This window comes from Blennius ocellaris, assembly GCF_963422515.1.
Source record: "Blennius ocellaris genome assembly, chromosome: 18".
NCBI lineage: Eukaryota > Metazoa > Chordata > Actinopteri > Blenniiformes > Blenniidae > Blennius > Blennius ocellaris.
Genome location: NC_137667.1, coordinates 1,791,102 through 1,814,353, shown reverse-complemented (window position 1 = coordinate 1,814,353; position 23,252 = coordinate 1,791,102). Strand labels below are relative to the sequence as shown.

The 23,252-nt window shown below is 43.7% G+C and overlaps 1 protein-coding gene across 1 annotated transcript in view; it reads right to left on the bottom strand.

The window, feature by feature from the left end:
* Positions 1-13,387: 13,387 nt before the first annotated feature.
* Positions 13,388-23,252, bottom strand: part of opn5 (opsin 5) — a gene marked incomplete at its 3' end in the record, with an annotated part of 61,310 nt that continues 51,445 nt past the window's right edge. Inside the window, exons 7-9 of the mRNA XM_080513973.1 lie at positions 22,627-22,710; positions 22,162-22,305; positions 13,388-13,442 (exon numbers count right to left, since the gene is read on the bottom strand). Of these exons, the coding sequence (XP_080370099.1) occupies positions 13,388-13,442; positions 22,162-22,305; positions 22,627-22,710 (283 nt within the window). The remainder of the gene's footprint in view (positions 13,443-22,161; positions 22,306-22,626; positions 22,711-23,252) is intronic.

Here is a 23,252-nt window from a genome sequence, read left to right as displayed (position 1 = left end):
GGGACAGCTGAACTGGGCAGATGGAATACACTGTGTCCATTAGGAAGCGTTAGCTCAGCCACTTTTTTGGGGGGGGGAGGGGGGGTTTGGTTTGCAAAAGTTGCCGGAGGTCGTCCGTAATGTCAGGAAGACCTGAAAGAGAAGCGATAAGCGGCAGCGGTGAGCCACATTCTCAGAGTCTGACTGCACCAGAGCAGTAAAACCAAAAGTGAGGAGCCGATCTGAAGGCGTGAAATGCTTGGAACTTTTTCCCCGGAAAGTCTCAGAGCCCGTCCAGGAAATCTGTGTTCGGCTTTCAATGGCGAAACAGTCGACGACATCGGAGGTTCTGATTGTGATTCAATACAAGCAGTGGAGCCAAATAAGTGTACAGAGACTAGTTAGAAAGATTTCCGTGACAAGAAAACATTTTTAAAAAAAAGTCTCATTAAGCTTGAGGAGTCGTATAAATCAACCGGGGTTTCACGAGTTAAATGCACTGATCCGAGTGTAAAAGTGAGTTAAAGTAACAGTCCTTCCTCGTTCTGTTCCAAACAAACAAGAATTATTATCCAGTGGAATCCACGGCTCCGCGAGCTATAGCGTCGATACATCCGTTCCCTCTAGAGTGCCACAGGAATGAGATAGAAGACAAATCGGTTAGCGATTACGTCGTTTCGGGGGTGTGGGGGGGGGGTAGAAACGTCAAACTACCGTTGGTGGTTTTGGCACAGAGCAGCAGTTGACAAATAGCGTGACAAAAACGTAGGCAAATAGCATGAATGCATTTAGCTACCGTAATTTCCTATTACGACTGCAGCACCCGGAGTTACGTGATGCGCCTGAACGCATCGCCCACCTATCAGGCATGAAACTCGTCAACCTACATAAAAATCCATGAGTTAGCCGAGTCGTCGTTTAAGCCGCAGGGTTCAAAGCGTGTGGTAAAAAAGTAGCGGCTTATAGTCCGGATGTTACGGTAACTTCTCCAATGTTGACGAACTGGCTGGACTTCATTACGCCATGTGACCTCAGCCATCGATTCCCATGAACGTATTATCATCTGCCCTCGCTAATTACTGCACCCAAATAAGAAGACGTCACGCCGCCACCATTTTCTCACAAAGCAATATCCCTGCAAAGCCTAAACCTAACTCCCTTTTATATAAACCTCATAGTCATCAGCATAGACACTAATATCAATATCATATTTTGGACACAGCAGTCGTATTCGGCAACTTTATTTAGATTTTAATAAAAATAAATCTGTGTGTCTCGTTGGGTTGATAATCTCGTGAAAAAAAATATGCAAGTCGTATGAGGGATTTTTAATTTTTTTTTAAACGTGATGCAAATTCCGTTAATTGTCGCGACGTTTTCAACCCATAGAATCACGTCATTCCCGTTGCACTCTGGCGAGGGAGAAAGCCACTTTGATCTCTTCACGGATCACTTCAAGCCGACACGTCAAACGACATCTCATTGACAAGAACGCACCGTTCAGTATTCTGCCTGGCGGCGGCCATCTTTACTGAGGGCAAGGGCGCATTATCCTCATCTGCCGGGGGGGGGGGTCGTGATAGGAATCTCAAAACGAAGAACACTCAAGGCCGGGCGGGCCTGACGACAGATACCCATCTCCCGCCGACCTCTGGCAGGCAGGGCGGCGGCGGCGGCGTGTACGCTCGGGGTGGGGGGAGGGGTTGTGTTTTCCCAAGAACCCAGACCTCATTCATGTCAAGAACGTTCATGTTGGACCAAACGTCACCATGGAAACGGTTTGACTGGCGGGTGGGTGCGTCCATGAGAAACTCTCTATATGCTCGACACTGTTAAACCTCGTTTACAGGAAAACAAACTCAAGCTAAAGGTAGAAAACTCTTTTTTTTGTTTTGTTTTTGTTTTTTTTAACTCATGTTTTTTTTCAACCCTCAACAATGATTCAGGGGAGTTTGTGGACGTAACCGTGCCGAAGTGACGTCGCCCGACTCAGACGTGAGGAATCCCTGCGGTCGGGCGGCACTTTGTGTTACAAGCCATGAAAAAAATCTCACGTGAAACAAGAAGGCATGAAAAATGTGTGCAAAACGAGAAAGAAATGCAATTTACCTCCCCGAAGATGGACTACGTTTGCATGGCACTGTCTTGTATGTATGCATGTATTTCAGTTCCCCGTATGAAGTCTATATTTCTTCATTTATTTTGATTTACTTTCAGATTTACCGCGATTATTTTTGGCTGCGCTGTGTAGAAGACTTAAGTTTCTTGTTTCGGTACATACCCTCTAACACCACACGCTGCAAAAGAATCAACCGAGTCATATCTGTTTTCAAAACAAAAAGCCAGAGAATATTCCTTGTGTATATATATATTAAAAAAAATAGCCCTGTAAATTACTCTTTTTCTATATATTTTCTAAGAAAACGTATAAGAAAGATTTTTAACGACAGAATTTTCATAAGAAAAAGAACGAAAACGACGGAGGGGGTAAAAAGTTGAACACAGTAGGCCAGTAATAAACAGTGGAATGTTATCAGTATACTAAAAATCCTTGCACACTGCAGTGTCCATATTTGTTCACGATTCCAATTTTTTTTTTTTTTTTTTTTTTCAAATAAGCATTTTAACCACATTTAACCATTGGTCTGTCTGCACTGCTCACATTTAGAATTACTCAACAGCCCTTTCATAACCGTTGTAACAGTTTGTCAGACTTTGTAATAATCACTATAAACTGTTATTTAAAAAAAATAAATAAATACTAAAACAAAAAACGTAGGTTAGCGATTTAGACGGAATAATGTGGTGATGCACTTGTATGGCAGCTCAAGCTTAGCACAAAGATATCAGTATTTTGGCTCCAAGAAACTCGTAGCCAAATATTAGCCTGCGATTTGCTGCTACTTCTGTATCCTGAAACACTTTTCATCGTCCGTTTGTTTACCTTTTTTTTTTTTTTTTTAAATCCTAAATGGTCAAAGTAAAAATCACAGCTGGAGGAATTATGACAAATTCAACATGCAAAGGTCCTACCAATGGCTCGGCTCTATTTTTTATTTATTTGTAAAGAAAAACACTCAACGATGTAGTGTTTGGCTCAAAAAGTCAAGAAATACTGAGTCGTAGACTTCAGTGGCAATAAGGTTTAAATAACGGAATCACACGATTGGCTTTGTACAATTGAAGAACAAAAAAAACCAAACGCATGAACTGAAAACGACGTGATTATATTCCTGCGGCGATTTAATCTTGTGGACAGTGACTGAAAGGACTCGACGATCGTTTACGTTTCATGGTTTTGTGGTGTTTTTTTTAATAGTGTTTTTGGCGACATTAAAGGGCCCTTTTACACATTTGACCCAATTGACCTTTTGGCTAAGCCCCGCCCCCTTTTGGTCATTTGCGTTCTGGGAGTACGAGTCGTGGAGCTGCGGACACCGAGGCCCAGTTTACCCATTCTCGAGTGAAAACGCCAAACTCATGTTGTGTTTCGGGTGTCTGTTTCCACGGCGACGCTGCCGCCACTGAAAAACACAACATTTTGAAAACGCTCTTGACTCCGTATTGTTTAAACTTACCGAATGTATTTTTCGTACATACGTAGACTACAAATAAGCCTTCGGGCCGATGAGTCAAGGGGAGAATATGACTCCCGGTCCGTATTCTTTTATTTTGAAAGTCGCCGTAAAAACAATCCAACTTGGTCGTGTGTCCATGTGAACGTCCATGTACTCCCATTGTTAGTGTTTATAGCGTATTGTTGTCTGTACGCATGTATGTGCAGTTTGAATTAAAAAAAACAAACAAACGGCACCCTCTAGTGGCCCCGGCATGGCAATTACATAGTTTTCAGCACTTGACTGCCGTTCCATTGTAAACGTAGGTTATTTTCAAAAGTGGCGCTTTCCACGCAAAACTTTCCCGATGCATTTCGCTTCGTCATGGATTGGAGCAGCGGAAAGTACGCAGAGGAATAGCAGCTGTAGTTGTCATGGAAACGAAGCTTCGCTCGTTGGCGCATCGGTTTGACCTTGAGCCGTATGAACGACAGCGTATATTATATATATTTATTATACATGGAGGCAACCTGGACTGACATGAGACGTTGTAAAACTGAAAGGAAAAAAAACAAAAACTACTTATGTAGCCATTTAAATGCTACGTGGGCTAGCAAGCGAGCTACAAATTTATTTTTGTGGATTTTCTAGCCTGGGATCTGTACGTTTAGCATGAGTGGGGGACCTCTCCAAGATGGCGGCGGTGTGGGCACGTCGCGTCAACGGGCGCTAATAGGCCGTGTTAATATCTGTGGTTAGCCGCGCCTCATTCGCCAAATTCTTCTTGAAGATCTTTCTTGTCCGACGCCTGGCGGTTTCATATTTGACGCACTAGCATTAGCATTCCAACGCCGTCGTCTTGGTGTGCTCGCCACTGACGTGTGCAAAAGCAACCAGCGGTGTCGGCCTCGCATGCTAACGACATCTTTTTTTAATTAAAAAAAAAAGTTCCCACGTCAGGATTCGGTGGAACCAAATTCCGATACTTGATCCATCGGTAAACATCGTCATAGGAAAAAGAGAAGAGGTGACTGTAAAAGCAGAAGTCGCCACGGTTCCCACCCCTGAACACACCGTTGTGCCCTTGAGCAAGGCAAAGAAGTAGCAAGCAGTCGGTAACAGAATTCTATTGGGGAAGAAAAGGCAGTTCTGGAAGCTGAGTTGAGAAAAGAAGGAGTTTAATTGATTTGATGAATAGTGTCGTTCCTCCTGTGTCATTACGCTCTGGTCCCACTCCCGATCAATAGGGGGCGGTAATGCTCCATTTACTGGTTGCCCACCGCCGTTAAAATACAGAAGAAGAAGAAGAAGAAGGCCGCTACAAACCAAACTGCCCCGAGGCGACGTCCAAGTCGAGGCTGTAAACAAAAAAAACCTTTTAAAGGTCACGGAACACAAAGTGGAGTTTTTATTGTTGTCGGATTAAAAAAAGAGTATTTTTTCGAGTATTTCCTTGCGATGGAAAGGTTTTGTTTTTGTCTTTTCCTCGAACGCCGCCGGCCTCCACGCCGGAACTTCCCTCCTCCAGGCCTCCTGCTTCCTGAGTCTCTCCTGCCAGCTCTTGTCTGTTGCCTCGGTTTTTTTTTTTTTCGTGCCAAGCTTCATCGGCCGGGGATATTTTTGGCTCCCACCTTTTCCTAATCCTGTCGTGATTCCTCGTCGGATTCCTCATACCTCCCCCTCCTCCTCTTCTCCGTCACCTCCTTACACCACCCCCCCACCCCTCCTCCTCTCTTTCTCACCTTCTTTTTACACTTTCCCCGCTCTCTCCTCCTCGCCTCCTTCCTTCAACAACCCTTTATATATATATATATATATATATTTACCCTTTCTATATCACCAATCACTTCGAGAATTTATTCACTCAGATATACAAACCAATGTAATTCTATATCGGGAGTCTTCTCTCTCCACGTTATTAACATTTCTGTTCTTTCTCAACGCGCTGCAGTGGGTGGAATTCCTCACCGACGGTTGCTGTGATAACGACTTTGCCTCTTTGTCTCCCCGCGAGTCTTAAAGGTACAGCGGGACAGATTTCCATATTGTCTCATCTTTGTCCGCACTTGACGATGAGCCGCAGGCGTCCACGTTGTGGTGGGGCAAGAATTTTCCCCGCGGGAACACGGGGATTGATCATAGTTTCATCGATTGTCGCAGATCTTTCTTTCGTGGTGCTGGACATTCCTGCACCCGGCGCTGTGTTGTGCCTAGTGCTCCTGCTGCGAAGCCACAGACAGACAGAGACATAACCACCAACCGTTTTATCTCTGTTGATAAAGTATTTTATCGTGGTTTTTTTGCCGATTGTGACTCTGAGAAGGAAGATTCCTCAGTCCAGCACTCTAGTTTACGTGATGCACCTGAACGCATCGTTGACGGCAGTCCAGACGAGACGAGCTCACCAAAACCACAAATGTCACTTTTGAGGCCAGTCCTGGAGAAGCGGAGGCTAAAAACAGCATGTGGAAGTAGAATCTGGCGGCATGAAGCCCGTTAACCCGTAAAAATCCATAAATTAGCCGCGTCGCGTCACAAACAGGGTTCAAAGTGTTGAGGAAAAAAAAGTCGCGGCTTATCGTCCGGAAAAATACGGCATGTATTTTTTTGGTGCACGAACCTTAATGGCGCCGGTGGAGACGTGTTTTCCTGTGACACGGGGATTGATCATATTTTCATCAATTGTCGCAGATCTTTCTTTCGTAGTGCTGGAAATTCCTGCACACGGCGCTGTGTTGTGCCTAGTGCTCCTGCTGCGAAGCCGCAGAGAGACAGATTCACAACCCCCACGCGTTTTTTCTCTGTTGATAAAGTATTTTATCGGGTTTTTTTGCCGATTGTGACTCTGAGAAGGAAGATTCCTCAGTCCAGCGCTCTAGTTTACGTGATGCACCTGAACGCATCGTTGACGGCGGTCCAGACGAGACGAGCTCACCAAAACCACAAATGTCACTTTTCAGGCCAGTCCTGGAGAAGCAGAGGCTATAAAAACAGCATGTGGAAGTAGAATCTGGCGGCATGAAGCCCGTTAACCCGTAAAAATCCATAAATTAGCCGCGTCGTGTCACAAACAGGGTTCAAACCGTTGAGGAAAAAATAGTCGCGGCTTATCATCCGGGAAAATGCGGCATGTATTTTTTGGTGCACGAACCTTAATGGCGCCGGTGGAGACGTGTTTTCCTGTGACACGGGGATTGATCATATTTTCATCAATTGTCGCAGATCTTTCTTTCGTAGTGCTGGAAATTCCTGCACCCGGCGCTGTGTTGTGCCTAGTGCTCCTGCTGCAAAGCCACAGACAGACAGACAGACAGATACATAACCACCAAGCATTTTATCTCTGTTGATAAAGTATTTTATCAGGTTTTTTTGCCGATTGTGACTGAGAAGGAAGATTCCTCAGCCACGGAGTCCAGTAGTCTAGGTTACGTGATGCACCTGAATGCATCGTTGACGGCAGTCCAGACAAGACGAGCTCACCAAAACCACAAATGTCACTTTTGAGGCCAGCAGAGGCTAAAAACAGCATGTGGAAGTAGAATCTGGCGGCATGAAGCCCGTTAACCCGTAAAAATCCATAAATTAGCCGCGTTCAAAGCATTGAGGGAAAAAAAGTCGTCGCGGCTTATCGTCCGGGAAAATACGGCATGTATTTTTTTGGTGCACGAACCTTAATGGCGCCGACGGAGACGTATTTTCCTGTGACACGTTTGTAAAGATAATGTTTGTCTTTGGTCACCTGGGTAGTGGACTGATAACGAGAAACTTTTTTACCACGTGTGAAATAATGCAAATGAGTAGATTGTCGAAACAATTAGCCCGAAGCGTGGGGGGGGGGGTTGTTGTATAGAGAGGAGGAGTCAAACGCCACTGTAAATCCTACTTCATTCCAGCTTGAGCCTACAAATTTAGATGAAGAAGCATGACGAACATCTACACGGTTTGGACTGACCCTCTGGTAGAATTTATACAAATTAATACTCCTCATTGGGTGACGAGTCAAGTATTTAATGGTCGTGTGTATTTTTCTCCTTTTTCAAGTACATGTGAGTTCAACTTTTCTCTCGGATGTCATGTAAAATACCACAAACCTTCCCAACAAGCAGCTAACGAACACATAGTCTTCCATACATGCAAACTTATATCAGCAGAGAAAACCTCTTGAAAACTTTTTTTTTTTTTTAGTCAGGCTGAAATCACCTGGGATTTCTTTTTGGTTTTTTGTTTATTTTGTTTTCCAAGCTTTTTTTTTTTTTTTTTTTTTTTTCCCCCCCGCAGTGATGGCCCAGCGGTCAGACCGGCGGCGAGACGGCGATGCCGCGGGAGCGTCGCCCTTTCAGTTTGTCAGACGACGTATGCTTTTGAATGCTCCGAAGTATTTTACATGTAAACTCCTTTTTCTACTGCCTGCTATGTCGAAGCTATAAATAGTATGCATATGATCAATTTTTTTCTACCTGAGCGAAAAAAAAAAAGATGAAGATTTTCATTAAAGAGCTTTTGTCTATGAAACGAACAAGAAAAGATGGCTACTGTCTTTCATTGTTGTTGTTGTTGTTGTTGTTGTTGTTTTCATGATGCAGACCCATTGATTTAAAAGAGTCATATTATAAAGATTTTCAACACTTTCACGTGGTCTCGTTGGTCCAAAAACCTCGTATTCAAAGTTTATTGCTTTTAATTGATTTTCACTCCAATAGAATATTAGTCCTAGGAGCTGCATTCAGAATCTGCTGTGTCTGTGTGAGCTGGACTGGCTCCGCCCCCACACACGCCCATCTATGGGGAAGAGGAGGAAGTGCTTCCTCTCGTGGCGCCATGTGCCATTGTGGGTGGAGATTGTGGGAGGTGTCAAAAGGGGGAGGAGCCTACCTTGATTGTGATTGGCTAAACCCCCCCGATGACATCATATAGGGTTTGATTTCAAAAGAGAGAGAGAGAGAGGACACACTTTCTTCACTTCTGGGTCGTCTCGTTCCAGTTTTACTGTATTAATTTTGGAAAATCATGAGAAAGTGAATTTTGCATATTATGACCCTTTAAGTCACCAAAAGATTTAATTTAAACAAATTTTATTCAAAAATATCCTCGAACAAGTTCTGTAACATTCCGAGTTCTGTTAGAGCCTTCAAACCCGTTTACACAACGTTTTCCATTGAAAACATCACTTTTCGAAAACTCCGCCTCCGGAAATGGCAGAAACGCTGCGACGTGTCCATGTGCTCCATGGAAATAGTTCAATTAGCATCATTATGTCTTTAGTTTGTGTATAATTACTGCTGCCAAGCCACTTTCATTTTTTAAACCAGATTAATCACAGATTGCTGTGGATTAATTTCGATTAATCACAGTTAAATAGTCTTCATGTTTAATCTATTTCAATCGCAAACATTTTTTTTCACATGAATGTGTTCCTCTTACTTCTTCTTCTGCAGCGACAAAGACAAACCAACATGGCGACTCAATCACAAACTTTCTTTCTTTTATTACCGAAACAATTTGGCACTAAAATAAAAGACCCCTCAGATTAATCATGATTAATCTACTCAAAGAATTAAAAAAAAAAAAAAAATTATCTTTTCTCCGGGAAGAGCCTGACGGAGCAGAACGACTCGAGGCTTTCAGTTGCTGACGCAATCGCCATTATTTGAACAGGAGTCTGGAAGTGCAGCCGATCCATTAACTAATTAATCACCGGAGAGAAAATAAAGTTTGACATCTAAAGAGAAGCGCGGCGTCGACAGAACGTCTTCACTTGAGCAGATTGAGGCCGTAAAGGCGTCTCCGAGCAGATTGACTGCACCGTGGACTTTTGTCTCTCTTGTGCGGGACAGCGGGACACTTTGTACAGATCAAAGCTCGTACGTCTCAAAGACAAACCACTTTTGCACGACGCTCAGTTTGTCAATTCAGAAATCAGAGATTTGAGCCAGAGATTTTTTTGGAGGTTTTTTGTCATCAGTTTGAATTTGATTTGGATCAAGCTGCTGAGACTCCAGATGAATTGATTTTTTTTTTTTTTTTTTTTGTATTGTCCCACAAAACTGGTGCGAGATCCTCCAGCTCTGCTGCCAAACGACAAGAATGGCAAGAATTTCCAAGAAAACATTAAAATAAACAAAAAAAAAGACAATGAGCTGAGATATCAGTGACCATAGATATAAAACACTAGATGCCTCACTTCGCTGCCTGTGACGGGACCCACAGCGCCGCCATCTTGGAGAGGTCTCCCTCGCCGCTAAACATAAAGACCCCAGGCTAGAAAATCCCCAAAAACATTCGTAGCTCGCCTGCTAGTTCACGTAGCAACACAAGTAATAAGCTCAATCACGTGGAAACTTCAAGGAAAAATAACTCGCATTAGCTTCAAACTAGCATTAGCTTCAAATCCACGCTGTCAGGGTGAGTTTGTATACATTCAAACGTTTGAAAAATCTTGCGCAATCCATATTTTATAACTGAAAAACGACTCTGTCGTGTGTGTCGGGATTATCAGTCATTGTTTTATTGGCCAGAAATTGTGAGGAATGTGGTTTTAGATAAGTTTCATGTTTACGCAGCGATATTCTAGAAACGACGTCCAGCCACGTGGAAGTGGGAGAAAAACGATGTAGTTGTCATGTCGGGCCACTAGAGGGTGCTGTCATAAACATTTACAATGGGAGAGAACGCGTGTTAGCATGGACCGACGAGCAAGTTGAATTGTTATTTCGGTTGACTGTCAAAATAAAAGTACCAAGTCCCAGGAGAACATGGGAGTCACGTCACTCTGGAGGCAAACGTTGTTGTTATTGTCTCTACTGAGCATGTGCAGAACTGTTTCCTACGGCCCTGGTGCACATGTACAGTAATAACAATGTAATTACGATATAATGCTTTTTTTTTTTTTTTAATACACGCAGAGACGCTTCACATAGCAAAAATAAAAGACAACAATTAACTAGAATAAGACTAAACAGTCATCCCCAAACATTTGCGTTTCCGGTTGCCCCGGGCACCGTTGCCATGGAAACGGACAGTTTGCTGTGGAAGAAGTGGCGCGTTGGCATCCCGACGTGTCGTCCTAATTTAAAGAGATGAGAAAAGCTCAGCAGATAATGAGAACAGTCCATCTGGCAGAGCGAGAGGAAGGTGGCAAAAAAAAGAAGAAGAAGAAGAAGAAGAAGAAGCAGGCGAGAAAAGAGAGAAGGAGCGAGAAAAGAGAGAAGGAGCGAGAAAAGAGAGAAGGAGCGAGAGTTGCTGAATCTTCTCAATCTGGCAGGTTTTCTTCTTCTTCTTCTTCTTCTTCTTCTTCTTCTTCTTCTTCTTCTTCTTCTTCTTCTTCTTCTTCTTCTTCTTCTTCTTCTTCTTCTTCTTCTTCTTCTTCTTCTTCTTCTCTAGTAACTCCTTCTCTCTCTCTCTCTCTCTCTCTCTCTCTCTCTCTCTCTCTCTCTCTCTCTCTCCCACCGCCTGCGTCTCTCGACCGAAATGAAATATTCATGGAAGATCTGGATTCTTCATCTCGCCGGCCGCCGCTCCTGCTGCTCCTCCTGCTCCTGCTGCTCCTCCTGCTCCTCCTGCTCCTGCTGCTCCTGCTGCTCCTCCTGCTCCTGCTGCCCCTGCTGCTCCTGCTGCTCCTCCTGCTCCTACTGCCCCTGCTGCTCCTCTTGCTCCTGCTGCTCCTCCTGCTCCTGCTGCCCCTGCTGCCCCTGCTGGTCCTCCTGCTCCTGCTGCCCCTGCTGCTCCTCTTGCTCCTGCTGCTCCTCCTGCTCCTGCTGCCCCTGCTGCCCCTGCTGCCCCTGCTGCCCCTGCTGCTCCTCTTGCTCCTGCTGCTCCTCCTGCTGCCCCTGCTGCTCCTGCTGCTCCTCCTGCTCCTACTGCCCCTGCTGCTCCTCTTGCTCCTGCTGCTCTTGCTGCTCCCGCTAATCCTGCTGACCCACTTGCTCCTCCTGCTGCTCCTAATGCTCCTAATGCTCCTGCTGCTCCTCCTGCTCCTGCTGCTCCTGCTGCTCCTCCTGCTCCTGCTGCTCCTCCTACTCCTGCTGCTCCTGCTGCTCCTGCTGCTCCTCCTGCTCCTGCTGCTCCTCCTGCTCCTGCCACGGCGAGGAGAGAGAGAGCATCACCTGCTCGCCAAAGCCCCACCTGCCAGCTCCCATCATTTATTTAAGGGGCTGCTGCATATATAGAGAGGCAACCAGCATACCCCCCCCCCCCCCGACCCCCCCCCCCCCCCCCCCCCCCCCCCCCCCACCCCACCCCACACACACCCCCCAATGGCTTCTCCTCTCACCCACGCAACAGAGCTGAATGCAGGAATAAATGGACGAGGGAGAAAGCGAGGGGCCTGCTTCTGGTTGCAGATAGGACTGGAATTGGAAGGGGGGGGGGGGGTGTAGTGAGGAGATACCACTGAATGACCCCCCCCCCCACACACACACACACACACACACACACACACTCCAAGGAGCAAATATGTAGGGAAAAACTAAAGTCTCTCACTGAAATGAGGATTTATTTGTTCACTGTTTCTATCAGTCACGACCAGGAGGCTCCAGCAGCTTCCAGTAAAGCTCACGGGCTCCCCCTGGTGGAGGCTTTGCACCAAACAGCCGCGTCTGATCCGTCAGTCACAACCTTTTTTATTTTTTTTATCTTCTTGAGGAACCTAAATTTCAATCCAAGGCGAAAAATTCCTTGTCGGAAGTTTTATTCTGTGTAACCTTCTTGGTGTCTTTTTCTTTTCTTTTCTTTATTTTTTAAGTCCATGTCTTTTATTATGAAAGGGTGAATGTGATCAACTCAAGAAAACGAGTGAAATGCATTTACAGTTCAAGTTTCCAATCTCAGACTAAACCGGTATTTTTTGTGATTATTCCTCAGGCATAAAACAAATATATATATATTATTCCTGTTAAAGTCAAGCGGGCTCCTCGACCCACATGAGTCGTCGGCCGTCAGCGCCCCCTGGTGGAGGTATGACAGTTACAGGAGATTATTTAGTGACACATTGGCTCCTATTACAAATCTTCTACTGCAGATCAACCGAGAAAACAGAGAAATTCATCTGTCGACATGCATTTTTCCAGTCGAACATCTTGATCTTGAAACATCTTGAACAATTTGCAGAGACTCTCGTCCACGGAGGAGCAGAATCACGAGATTAATTGACATTGACGTGATCAGATTTGATTATTGTCATGATTATACCTTATTTCATTCCATCCCAATCCAACATTTTCGTATAAATAGAGGCATTTGTCAAGGTAGTTCTGAATTCAGCCAGCCGTTCTTACAGGTGTGAACTATAGTGGTGAGATCAAAGACTTCTAATTGTGACTCAAAGGAGTCACATTATGTAAAATATATTCTGGTTTTCCAGCAGTAATAATCGTCTCCATACCTGGAACGAGTGAGGAAAGTGTGTCTTCTGTCTCCCCGGCTCGTTTCAGGTTTTAACCTCCAGGACTAAAAAACGTTCGATTTGACAAAAGCACCATAATTTAAGTTTTCTTGATTTGATTTTAACATTGAAAAGACCAGGTTGTAAAGGAAAAGCAGCTCTTTGATTTAGCCTTTTGAATAACTGGTTACAAGATTAAATAAAACACTATGAACTGGTTTTCTAATCTGTTATTCAGATTGTGCAGATAAACTGAAATATTGCTCGTAATATGGAAACGTGAAGAAAATCTTACAATGAAATGAGTTTTTCTCCACAAAACAAAGGCAGACGATGTCTGTTGTCTCATTTTGCCCAAAATAATCCGAACTCTTACAGGCAAACGGGCTTTTCCACCCACTGCTAAGTGTCTCCAGAAAACAAATGATAAGAATAAAGACTTTCTGTTGGGACCGAGACAAACTCGTGTTGTTCACGTGTTTGGCCACTTGGGGGCAGCAGCGGAACGCAAACAGCCCCAGTTTGACCTGAACACGGAATAAAACACAAAAGTCAAACGTTATTTTAGTGAAAAGGAGATTTAATCAAGTCTAAAGCAAATTTACGATCTAATGTTTGGCGTTCATCCAGAGTCACAGTGATTTGGATGATAACAATAATAATAATAATAATTATTATTATTATTATAAGAAGAAGAAGAAGAAGAAGAAGAAGAAGAAGAATACCATTTAAAATAAATAAATACATAAATAAATAAATAAATAAATAGATAGAAAGTTATGAAGGCAGAATTGTGTGATGATCAAAGTCAGAGTGTGACTGGACTGTTTTCTTTCTGCTGCACTAAACCGGCTTTGATGTATTTTTAAAGAGTGTTCCAGTGAAAGGTAACCTGAATACATGTTTAAACACGAAGCAGGTTTGTTTGCAAAGAGAACATTGATTCTACGTTTCTATTCAAAGCCAGTTTACAAGACTTTGAGTGAAAATGGAAAGGAAAAAAAACAAAAAAACTTTCCTTGCGTTTTGGAGCCACTGAAAAGTCACTGTTCTTTTTTTTTTTTTTAAACGCTCGGGTTCCTGTCTGTATTCTCCATTTGATCCAACTTGTAGACGAACATTGTTGAAGTTCCTCCTCTGACCGACAGGCTTGCGATGATCAAACCGCCGAGTCGGCGCTCTGGTCGGATCTGTTGTTCTGATGCGACGAGCCACATCTCACGCTGAGATGATCAGCCAATCACAGTCAAGGTAGACTCCTCCCCTTTTTGACTCCTCCCACAATCAGGCAGCTCTGCTCTGGCACATGGCGCCACGAGAGGAAGTACTTCCTTCTCTTCCCGTACATGGGCGTGTGTGTGGGGGCGGAGCCAGTCCAGCTCACACAAGACACAGCAGATTCTGAATGCAGCTCCTAGGATCCGATATTCTAATGGAGGGAAAATCAAGAAACTTTGAAGAAAACTATTTTTTTGGACCAATGAGACCCGGGTGAAAGTTTTGAAACGCTGGATAATATGACGCCTTTAAAAGAATTTGTAAAAAAATAAAATAAAATAAAATAAAATAAAATAAAATAAAATAAAATAAAATAAAATAAAATAAAATAAAATAAAATAAAATTGAATTAAAAAAAAATAAAATTCTGCTGCAGAATCTTTAAGTAGGATTTTTACGTTTTTTTGAATTTGGATTAAATGAATTGCGTTGGACCGGCCTGAACTTTTCTGTGTCGTCTTCTTATGCCACAACAAGTTTATTAAAACCCCACATTTGTCCACCAGGGGGCGCAGCAGGAAAAGGTCGCAGCTTCAAACCCTCCGTCACAACAAGTCCGACCCGGTTTGTTTCAGCGGTTTTAAATAACACACATTCCTCCATTAGGGGTTATTAAAGGGGCATTTCAGAGCCTGACCTACTTCCTTTAACCACATTTTCAGTTCGTAAACTTCGTTATTCCCGCTGGTAATTCGAAACCTGCCGCCGTGACGTACGACCGGCCGGTCCTCCGCGGCTTGTTGAGGTTTTATTGATCAACGACTTAAAGGGTAAACCTGCCTCCGGGATTTATCATTGACTGGATGCTTCACAGAGGAAATAAAACAAACCGCGAGCAGCTTTGAAATGTGAAATACCAAGAGACTGCAAGTCTGCAGTGTGTTATTCCATCATGAGTAGTGTGTGTTCTACACGTACACTAGAATTACTAAAAGAATTTTAAAAAGCGTAGAGATTAAGGGAAGACATGCCTGAGGAAGAGGCAAAATTGTTCAAAAGAAAAGAAAAAAGAAGGCTGAAACCTGTAAAATCTGTGAAAAAAAAATTACAACGGCTGAAAATATAATGAAATCTTTACCATTTTAATTTGAAACGACATGTATGCAATTTATTTTGGCCGTATATCAAAACTATGCATGAAATAACTAAAGCTCATCCGTATTTTAAAGGTAAACCTGTTTTGCGGCTCCACCCCAATGTAATTTCAGTGGAAAGTCGTGTTTTCTTGCAGAGAGTTCACAGTTGTTTTTATTTTACGGCGCCAAGAGTCCGTAACAAATGGATGAATTGGATTTTTGAACACGACTAATTCATAAAGCGGCGCCACGTTCCGTTTAAGTCCAGCATGACGGAGAAAAATCTCAATTTTACAGGTGAAAAACACATTTTTATTACCGGAACGGAACTCTGTGGAGCGCAGACCTTCGCCAATGCCACATTTGTCGCCATGGAAACCAGTGGATCACAAGGTTATTTGATCCACCGTGTCGCTTTCTCATGGGCGATGTCGCGATGTTATGTTTCCATTCTTTATGTCTTACTGGAACGCACCACTAGAGGGAGCTGGACTGTGATTGGCTGAGAGTGGAGGGGGCGGGGTTTGCAGTGTGCTAGCGGGCGGCTAACAATACGCGCGAGTCGTAACAACAACGGCGGCCTCCCTTTATTGACGTTTATAGCGAATCGTTGTCTGTGTGTTGTTTTATTAAATAAACAACCAACAGCGCCCTCTAGTGGCCCAACATGATTACTGCACGGCGCGCTTTGACTTGAAACGTCGTCGAGGCCGGTGTCAAATTACAAGCCTCTGCTGCTTTGCGTTGGAAAAAGGAGGTTTTCCGGAGGCAAGTCGGCCCTGAGGGACGAGATGCATCTTTTTGAAAAGGGAAAAATGGAAATCTGCTGCAAATCGGCCCTAAAATACAAAACATCATGTTTTCTGAACGTGCGATTCGTCCTCCGGGAACTCAACCGGAAAACGTTTACATTTTGATCCTGCACTTCTCGTCCCTGGGCTGGAGCCACGAGGACGAATCCCAAATCCCACCAACGTTTGTTCCAGAAGGGTCAATATTATCTCGCCCATCTGCGCCGCTCGCTGCTCTGAAGCCCCGTCGTTGAATGCAACTCTCCACATTTCACCGATTTTTATAGTTTAACACTAATTCTGCAAAATAACATTTTTGTTTTATCTAAAATATATGATTTTATTACTATATCATGGCCATGCAACACTATTTTGTGCCCACAAAATACTACACTATAGCCACAAAATACCATTTTTGACTATGAAAAAGTATATTGTGGCTATAAAACACTATTTTTGGCCATAAAAGGGTATTTCATGGCCACAAACTACTTTTTTTTGCAATAAAATGGTATTTCATGGCCACAAACTACTACAATGTGGCCCCAAAATACTATTTTGGACTAAAAAAAAACTATATTGTGGCTATAAAACACTATTTTTGGCCATAAAATGGTATTTCATGACCACAAACTACTTTTTTCTGCCATAAAATGGTATTTCATGGCCACAAACTACTACAATATGGACCCAAAATACTATTTTTGACTATGAAAAACTATATTGGGGCTATAAAACACTATTTTTGGCCAGAAAATGGTATTTCATGGCCACAAACTACTACAATATGGCCTCAAAATACTATTTTTGACTATAAAAAACTATATTGTGGCTATAACACTCTAATTTTGGCCATAAAATGGTATTTCATGGCCACAAACTACTTTTTTTTGCTATAAAATGGTATTTCATGGCCATAAACTACTACAATATGGCCCCAAAATAAAATTTTTGACTAAAAAAAACTATAATGGGGCTATAAAACACTATTTTTGGCCATAAAATAGTATTTCTTGGCAACAAACTACTACAATATGGCCCCAAAATAAATTTTTTGACTACAAAAAACTATATTGTGGCTAAAACACTCTAATTTTGGCCACAAAATGGTATTTCATGGCCACAAACTACTACAATATGGCCCCAACATACTATAAAATGGCCACAAAATACCTTCTATACCTCCTACTTCGTTTTTTTGACCATGAAAAACAATATTGAGGACATAAAATACTGCGCCATGGCCACCAATGTAGATATTTTATCGAGGTAAAAAAGAAAACAACTTTAAATATGGAGTTTTAGTTGTTAATGTCACTTTGCTGTTGCTTCACTGGTCCAGATCTAAACGGACTCAAACAGCAACACTTTGTGTCCAGCAGGTTCCAGATTTATCAATCGTAGTTTGACTCGACGACCAAACATTCGTCGACACGGGACTTAAAAACTCAACACGCATGCAAAGTGGCTGGTTTTTAAAATGTGCAGGAAAAACTTGACATTTCAAGTTGCACATCAAAGCGTCGAGGCGAAAAACACCTCGTCTAACTCTGGTGGTTAAATTTAGAGTGAAGAGGACGTCAGGTGGTGGAGACAGGACGACCTGTCCAAACAGCACATCGCTCTTCTGCACATGCTCAGTCGACGCACAGGAACAACAGTGTCGTGACTCCCGGTCCATATTCTCCTGGGACTAGGTGCTTTTATTTTGGCAGTCACCATAAAAAACACTCCCAACTTACATGAAAGTCTTGTGTTCTCCCATTGTAAATCTTCATAGCGTGTCGTTCTCTGTTTTCATTAACAAAATGAGCAACGGCACCCACTAGTGGCCAAACACGACAACTACATTGTTTTTGGCGTTTCTGCTGCGTAAAACTGACGTTTTCACTTGAATTATGGTCCTGTAGGATTCTAAAAATAAATAAATAAATAACATAAACATCCATAAATAAGTACAACTATGTATTTCCAAGTGCGCTGTGGCGGGAAATGAGAGTCACTGACCTCATCGCAAGCAGCTCTTCAGCAACAACAGAAAATAAATTGCATTTATTTGTCCCTGACGTACTCAAAGAGCTCGGGTCAGGAGGAAAGAGTTCATGTGAAGGAGTCTTGATTTAATTTACGGAGGCCAAGTCAACTACAAGTCACGTTCTGAAGTTATCGTCCTTTTTGAGGATCTCAATCTTGTTCCAGGAATCAGGAATGTGCGTTGGCTTTGTGAAGTGTTCTAAAAAAAAAAACAAAGATGAGAGGCAGCGGTTTAGCTTCATACTCTCAGGCAGATCACCGCAACAGGTTTTGTTTGTTTTGCTTTGTTTTTTTTTGTTTTTTTTACCTAACCTTTCATTTGGTTTGGCAAAACTTCAGAAACTCCATCAAACCGCCTGGAAAACGTCACGCAGTTCCACCGGCTGCTGGTTTGGGGGCGCTGTCGCCTTAAAAGGACGCGAAGACGAAACACGGACCAATGATTGGTCCCGTCCCTTTAGCCTCTGGTGGCTAGGCTAGTTAGCTCGTGGCTAATGGGTAGCCACAAACAGAGCCGATATAAAGTCTTCAGATTAGATATCAACAAGAGTCTTCCTCACTACAATACTTCACAACTTTTTCTTTCTGCGTCTGCTTCTCCTTGATTAGCTTCGTTTGTTTACTACCCAGAATGCATTGCACACTCCGATCATTCGGGACCAGAGATATCTGGTTTGCTCCGGTTCAGACCTCGTGAGAGATTTTTATTTTTTCCCCCGAAGAGACTCTGGTCCGGATCAAAGAGGAGAACGTGAACACGCCTTAACCTTTAACCTTTAACATCCCAACAAAAGCAAACTTTAACCTGCAGTGGAGATCAAAGAGCAAACCTCCCAGGAACATTTGATCGTATCATCATGGACAATTACCAGTTTCCTTTGACCTTAACCAGGTCATGTGGAACAAAGTGAGCCTTGGCTGGTGAGCCGACGTCGGCGTTTGCAGAATTCCCCGTCCGTCCTCGTGGTGTTTGAAGTTCTCCAGTTGGAGACGTGGGCAGCGAATTGAGCGCCGCCACTCGACCCCATGATGACTCCAATCGATCGGATGTACTCGCGTCACATCAGGTGGAAAGACTCACCGCCCTCAAGTGTCTCTGGTTCTAATTATCACACACGCGACTTTTACCAAGTAGATAATTAAGCGTTCCGTTGCGAGCGAGGACTTTAATTGGGCAAGAAAACACCAAAGCTATTAATCAAGCCCGACAGCCTTTATGCCGGCTGCGACCTTTGATCTACTCCAAAGCTGCTGGGATTCTTCCCGCTTCCACCCACTTGATTTCCAGAAAAGCCGGGAGCCGTTGAACCGCTGCCAGAAATCAAATCCCCGGAGAACCCATCGTTTCCTTCCACCCAACACCAGCGAGCAAAAGCTCCATGAGGTACCTCGTGGGTTCAGTGAGGTGAAGGTGAAAAACACAGGCGCCAGAAAACAGGGCACATTTTTTTTAAATATTGCTCATCTTCATTCCAGAAATGTGCATACAGGAACATTGAACATGGATGACAACTCAGGCTTGTGCAAAAAGGGGGAAAACAAAACAAATGGTGAACCAAGTAAATGTACATTTCTTTATAATGGGAACAACTCCTGCTGAGATTTAGATGAAAAGATCATTGAGAGACCCTGGAAAGAGACGTTTCCTCGTCGGCGACTTCGGCAGAGTTGCGTTAGACGGGCGGCAGCGGGATGAAGAATGTCTTTACGCCGTCGAGAGACCAGATAATGTTCAGTGGCGAGAGCCACCGATCCCACAAATTGCTGTGAAGTTGATTAGCTCCGCGTAGAACCAGGAAACAGAAATGGAGCACCGGGTCGTTAAACCGGGTGAAAACGAAAAGATTTAAAAAGATTGGTCATTCTCAAACTGGGCGACTGAATATGAAACTTTTTGAAAACAGCTCCCAAGGTGGGTCCGTTCTAAAATTAAGTAATTAGCTCTTTTGCGCTAGTCGATGGACAATAACAACGAGAGCGTCCCAAAGTCCATCTTTTCCTGTTGCCTGTCACAGTAGCCCAACTTGGTTGCCGAATGTCTGCGGACTCGCCGTGGTTAATGTTTTCGGCATAATTGATCGCTGCACGTGTGGTTTCATTACAAAATAAAAGACCCGACAGCACCACCTGGTGGCCTGGCCATGCTAAATACATCGTTTTAAGTGATTCTGCGGGAATTGGATAAACAATTTTAGCCACGAGCAACTGGGCTTCAGAATAAAGTCCAGAATTAATGTTTATATTTCCCTCTGCTTTTCCGTTTCGCTGACAAATTCATTTCATGACACTCGGCAATACTTTGCGAAACTTTTCACCGGCTGCCGCAACAGAAGGAGCTGCTGTCGTATCGCGTTGATCCGGTGAGGTCAAGCTAACGATTGTCAGACTGGAGGTTTATTGAAAAACCCTGATTGTCATTTAATGCACATTCGTCCACCCGGGGATGAGGAATCACAGAGAACGACGATCCTCACGAACAAAAAGATTGCATATGGATTAAAAAAAAAAAAAGAAATCCGCCTATACCAGGCTGTGGCGGCTCAGTCGCTAGAGCGGATTGAAGGTTCAATTCCCTCCTTGAGCCCACCTTGCATGGTTTGCGACTCACATTGCAACGTGCTTCGAGGGGCCTGGAGCGCCGCATTACGTAACAACGCTGCAATATATAATAATGTAACACGTGTTCGACTCACGATGCAACAATGCCACGTTTTGTAATAAAAATCTTGAACGCATTACGTAATAAACTTCGCCTCATCTTGTAATAACTCGTTACACGTTGCAACAGTTATTCCAAATGCGGGTGTGTCGAGCCGCATTATATAATAATAGTGCAATGTGTTATATGGTAGTGTAAGTAGAAGATCGTCAACGTTGAATTCGTCTCGTTTGGGAGCAACGAGCCAACATTGAAACCTTAGCGGGAAAATTTCCCGCCAAAATTGCATCGCAACAAATTTGACTACTGGTGTGACTTTTGTGAGTTGTGCCATGGATTTTCACGATCGCTGTTAATGAGCGTATCAGTGACACTTTAAATCATGTTTATCTTGTCGTGCCGCTGGCGTGTGGCGCCCTGGAGCTCTATAGCATGTAGCATGCAGCATGTAGCATGGAGCGATCCGCCGAGCGACATCGGGCTAACTCTGCTGGTCCAAATCTCGCTGGTGATTGAGTTGCTGGTGTACAATATTGATATTTGGGCAGAACATCGCTCGCTGGAGTATTCCGTACGGCACCAACTCCGATACCGACGCCTAATAAAATGATCCGTTTCTGCGTCGCTATATTGCTACTTGACTTTAGCGTCGTACTTAGCATGCAGCCATGGGAGAGGGAATCTTTTCATCTAACTCTCAGCAACACGAACACACAAGGATCATATCTCTTCAACGTGACATTTAAACGAATCCGGTATATCTTGCAAGTGCTGAAAAACCAACAAACACATTAAAAACAGTCCCTGAATCAGCCATAAATATACTTGTGCCCATGGCCGTCAACGTAGGTACAGACACCGGTGGGGGGGAAAAAATACAGTTGGTTCTCTAATGCGTGTCTGTCCACAATTCACTACATATAAAAGTCAGGAAAGTGTTATCAGTGCTTACTTCAATGCTCCTTTTTGTTGTTATTTTGTTGGGGGTGTTTGTTAGTTTTTTTTCTCAAAGTAAAGTGCTCTTATCCTTCTTGTGAAGTGTTGGACGTCAACCGGTTTGTCTCGAAAAGGTTCGATCGACGCTGAAAGTGACAATATCGTGTCCAAGCGTTGACAATCTCATCGTGTGCATTTGATACAGAACATGAGGGAATGTGATACAGTGCTCCCCTTCCCAATACCGATATCTATTGCCTAGAAGCCACTGGGTGTACAAAATACAACAGCCTGTACAAAAAAAATACAACTTTGATCTCAACACAAACCTGATTCACATGGCTCATATTCTTCGTCGTGACGTTCTCATTTGCAGATCAGCTTCTAAAACATCGTCCAAAAAAATACAAATAAATATATATATCTATATATATATATCCAGCCTCCGCAGTCTTTGTAGAACATCCCGTACTTTTGCAGATGATTTGGCTTGACGTGACTTTGGTTCGGGAACGACGAGCCCAACGACCCTCGCGATCGGGCGGCGGCGGCGGCGTCGTATCCAAAAATACCGAAGGAGGACGAGTCGAGATGCTCACGACGACACGTCGCTGGTCTGGGGGGGAACCACGGTAAAACACAAACTCCACAGGTTCAAGGAGAACCCCCGTGGGGGTGAAGGTGTAATTCCAAGGAAGAGGCGGTGGGGGCGCTGCGGGAAAACATCCAGTACGTCTACCGTACCCCAAAAAAAAATAGATATGGAGAGAGATTGCGATATACTCGGTGAGAGGTTGATGATGTCACAGCAGATGACAGGCAGCGCGTGATTGGTCAAGTGCAGGGCACAAAGGGCAGGGAACAAGGCAAACGGTCCAAAGTAGACGAGGTAAGAAGGTCACTGAGTCTCAAGTTTAGTTTTTTTTTTTAATCTCACATCTCGATGTGAGTGTCTTTGGCTGCTGGTGGCGGTGGCGGCGGTGGCGGCGGGTCCTTTAATGAGCCGGAGATGGTGTAAAACCTGCGGGGGGGAAAAGAAAATACCGTCAGGAAGTGTTACAACACCGCGACAACAAGTAGAGGTACACTCGATAGAAAAACCCGGAGTTTGTATCCATCAAAGTGTTTAACGTCATCTTCAAAGGGAGATCAAAGATGGCGTCAACATTTGACCGATTCAGCCAAAAAAAACAAACAAAAAAACAGACAGTCGGACTTTCTCAAAGAAAGAGTCTGAAATGTTGCGGAACGGATCGGATCGTATGAACGGGAATCTGCGGTATCAAACAAATCCCACCGTCCTACATGTCAAAGTGTCCCCGAGCAAAGGGACAGAACTTCTCAGGTTCCAGTGGACGTATGGCAGCCGCCTCCGTCCACGTGAGCGTGAACGTGTGAATGTGCTCCTTTCAAGCAGAAATGTGACTATTATCGCTACGTCAAGGCCGCTAGCTGGACAACAAGAGCCGTTTTTTTTTTTTTTTATTAAACCTACTGCAGATTGAACCTTTACGCTTCAGATTTCAAACGAGCTTGTTTCTTCTTTCTGAACATTTATTGACC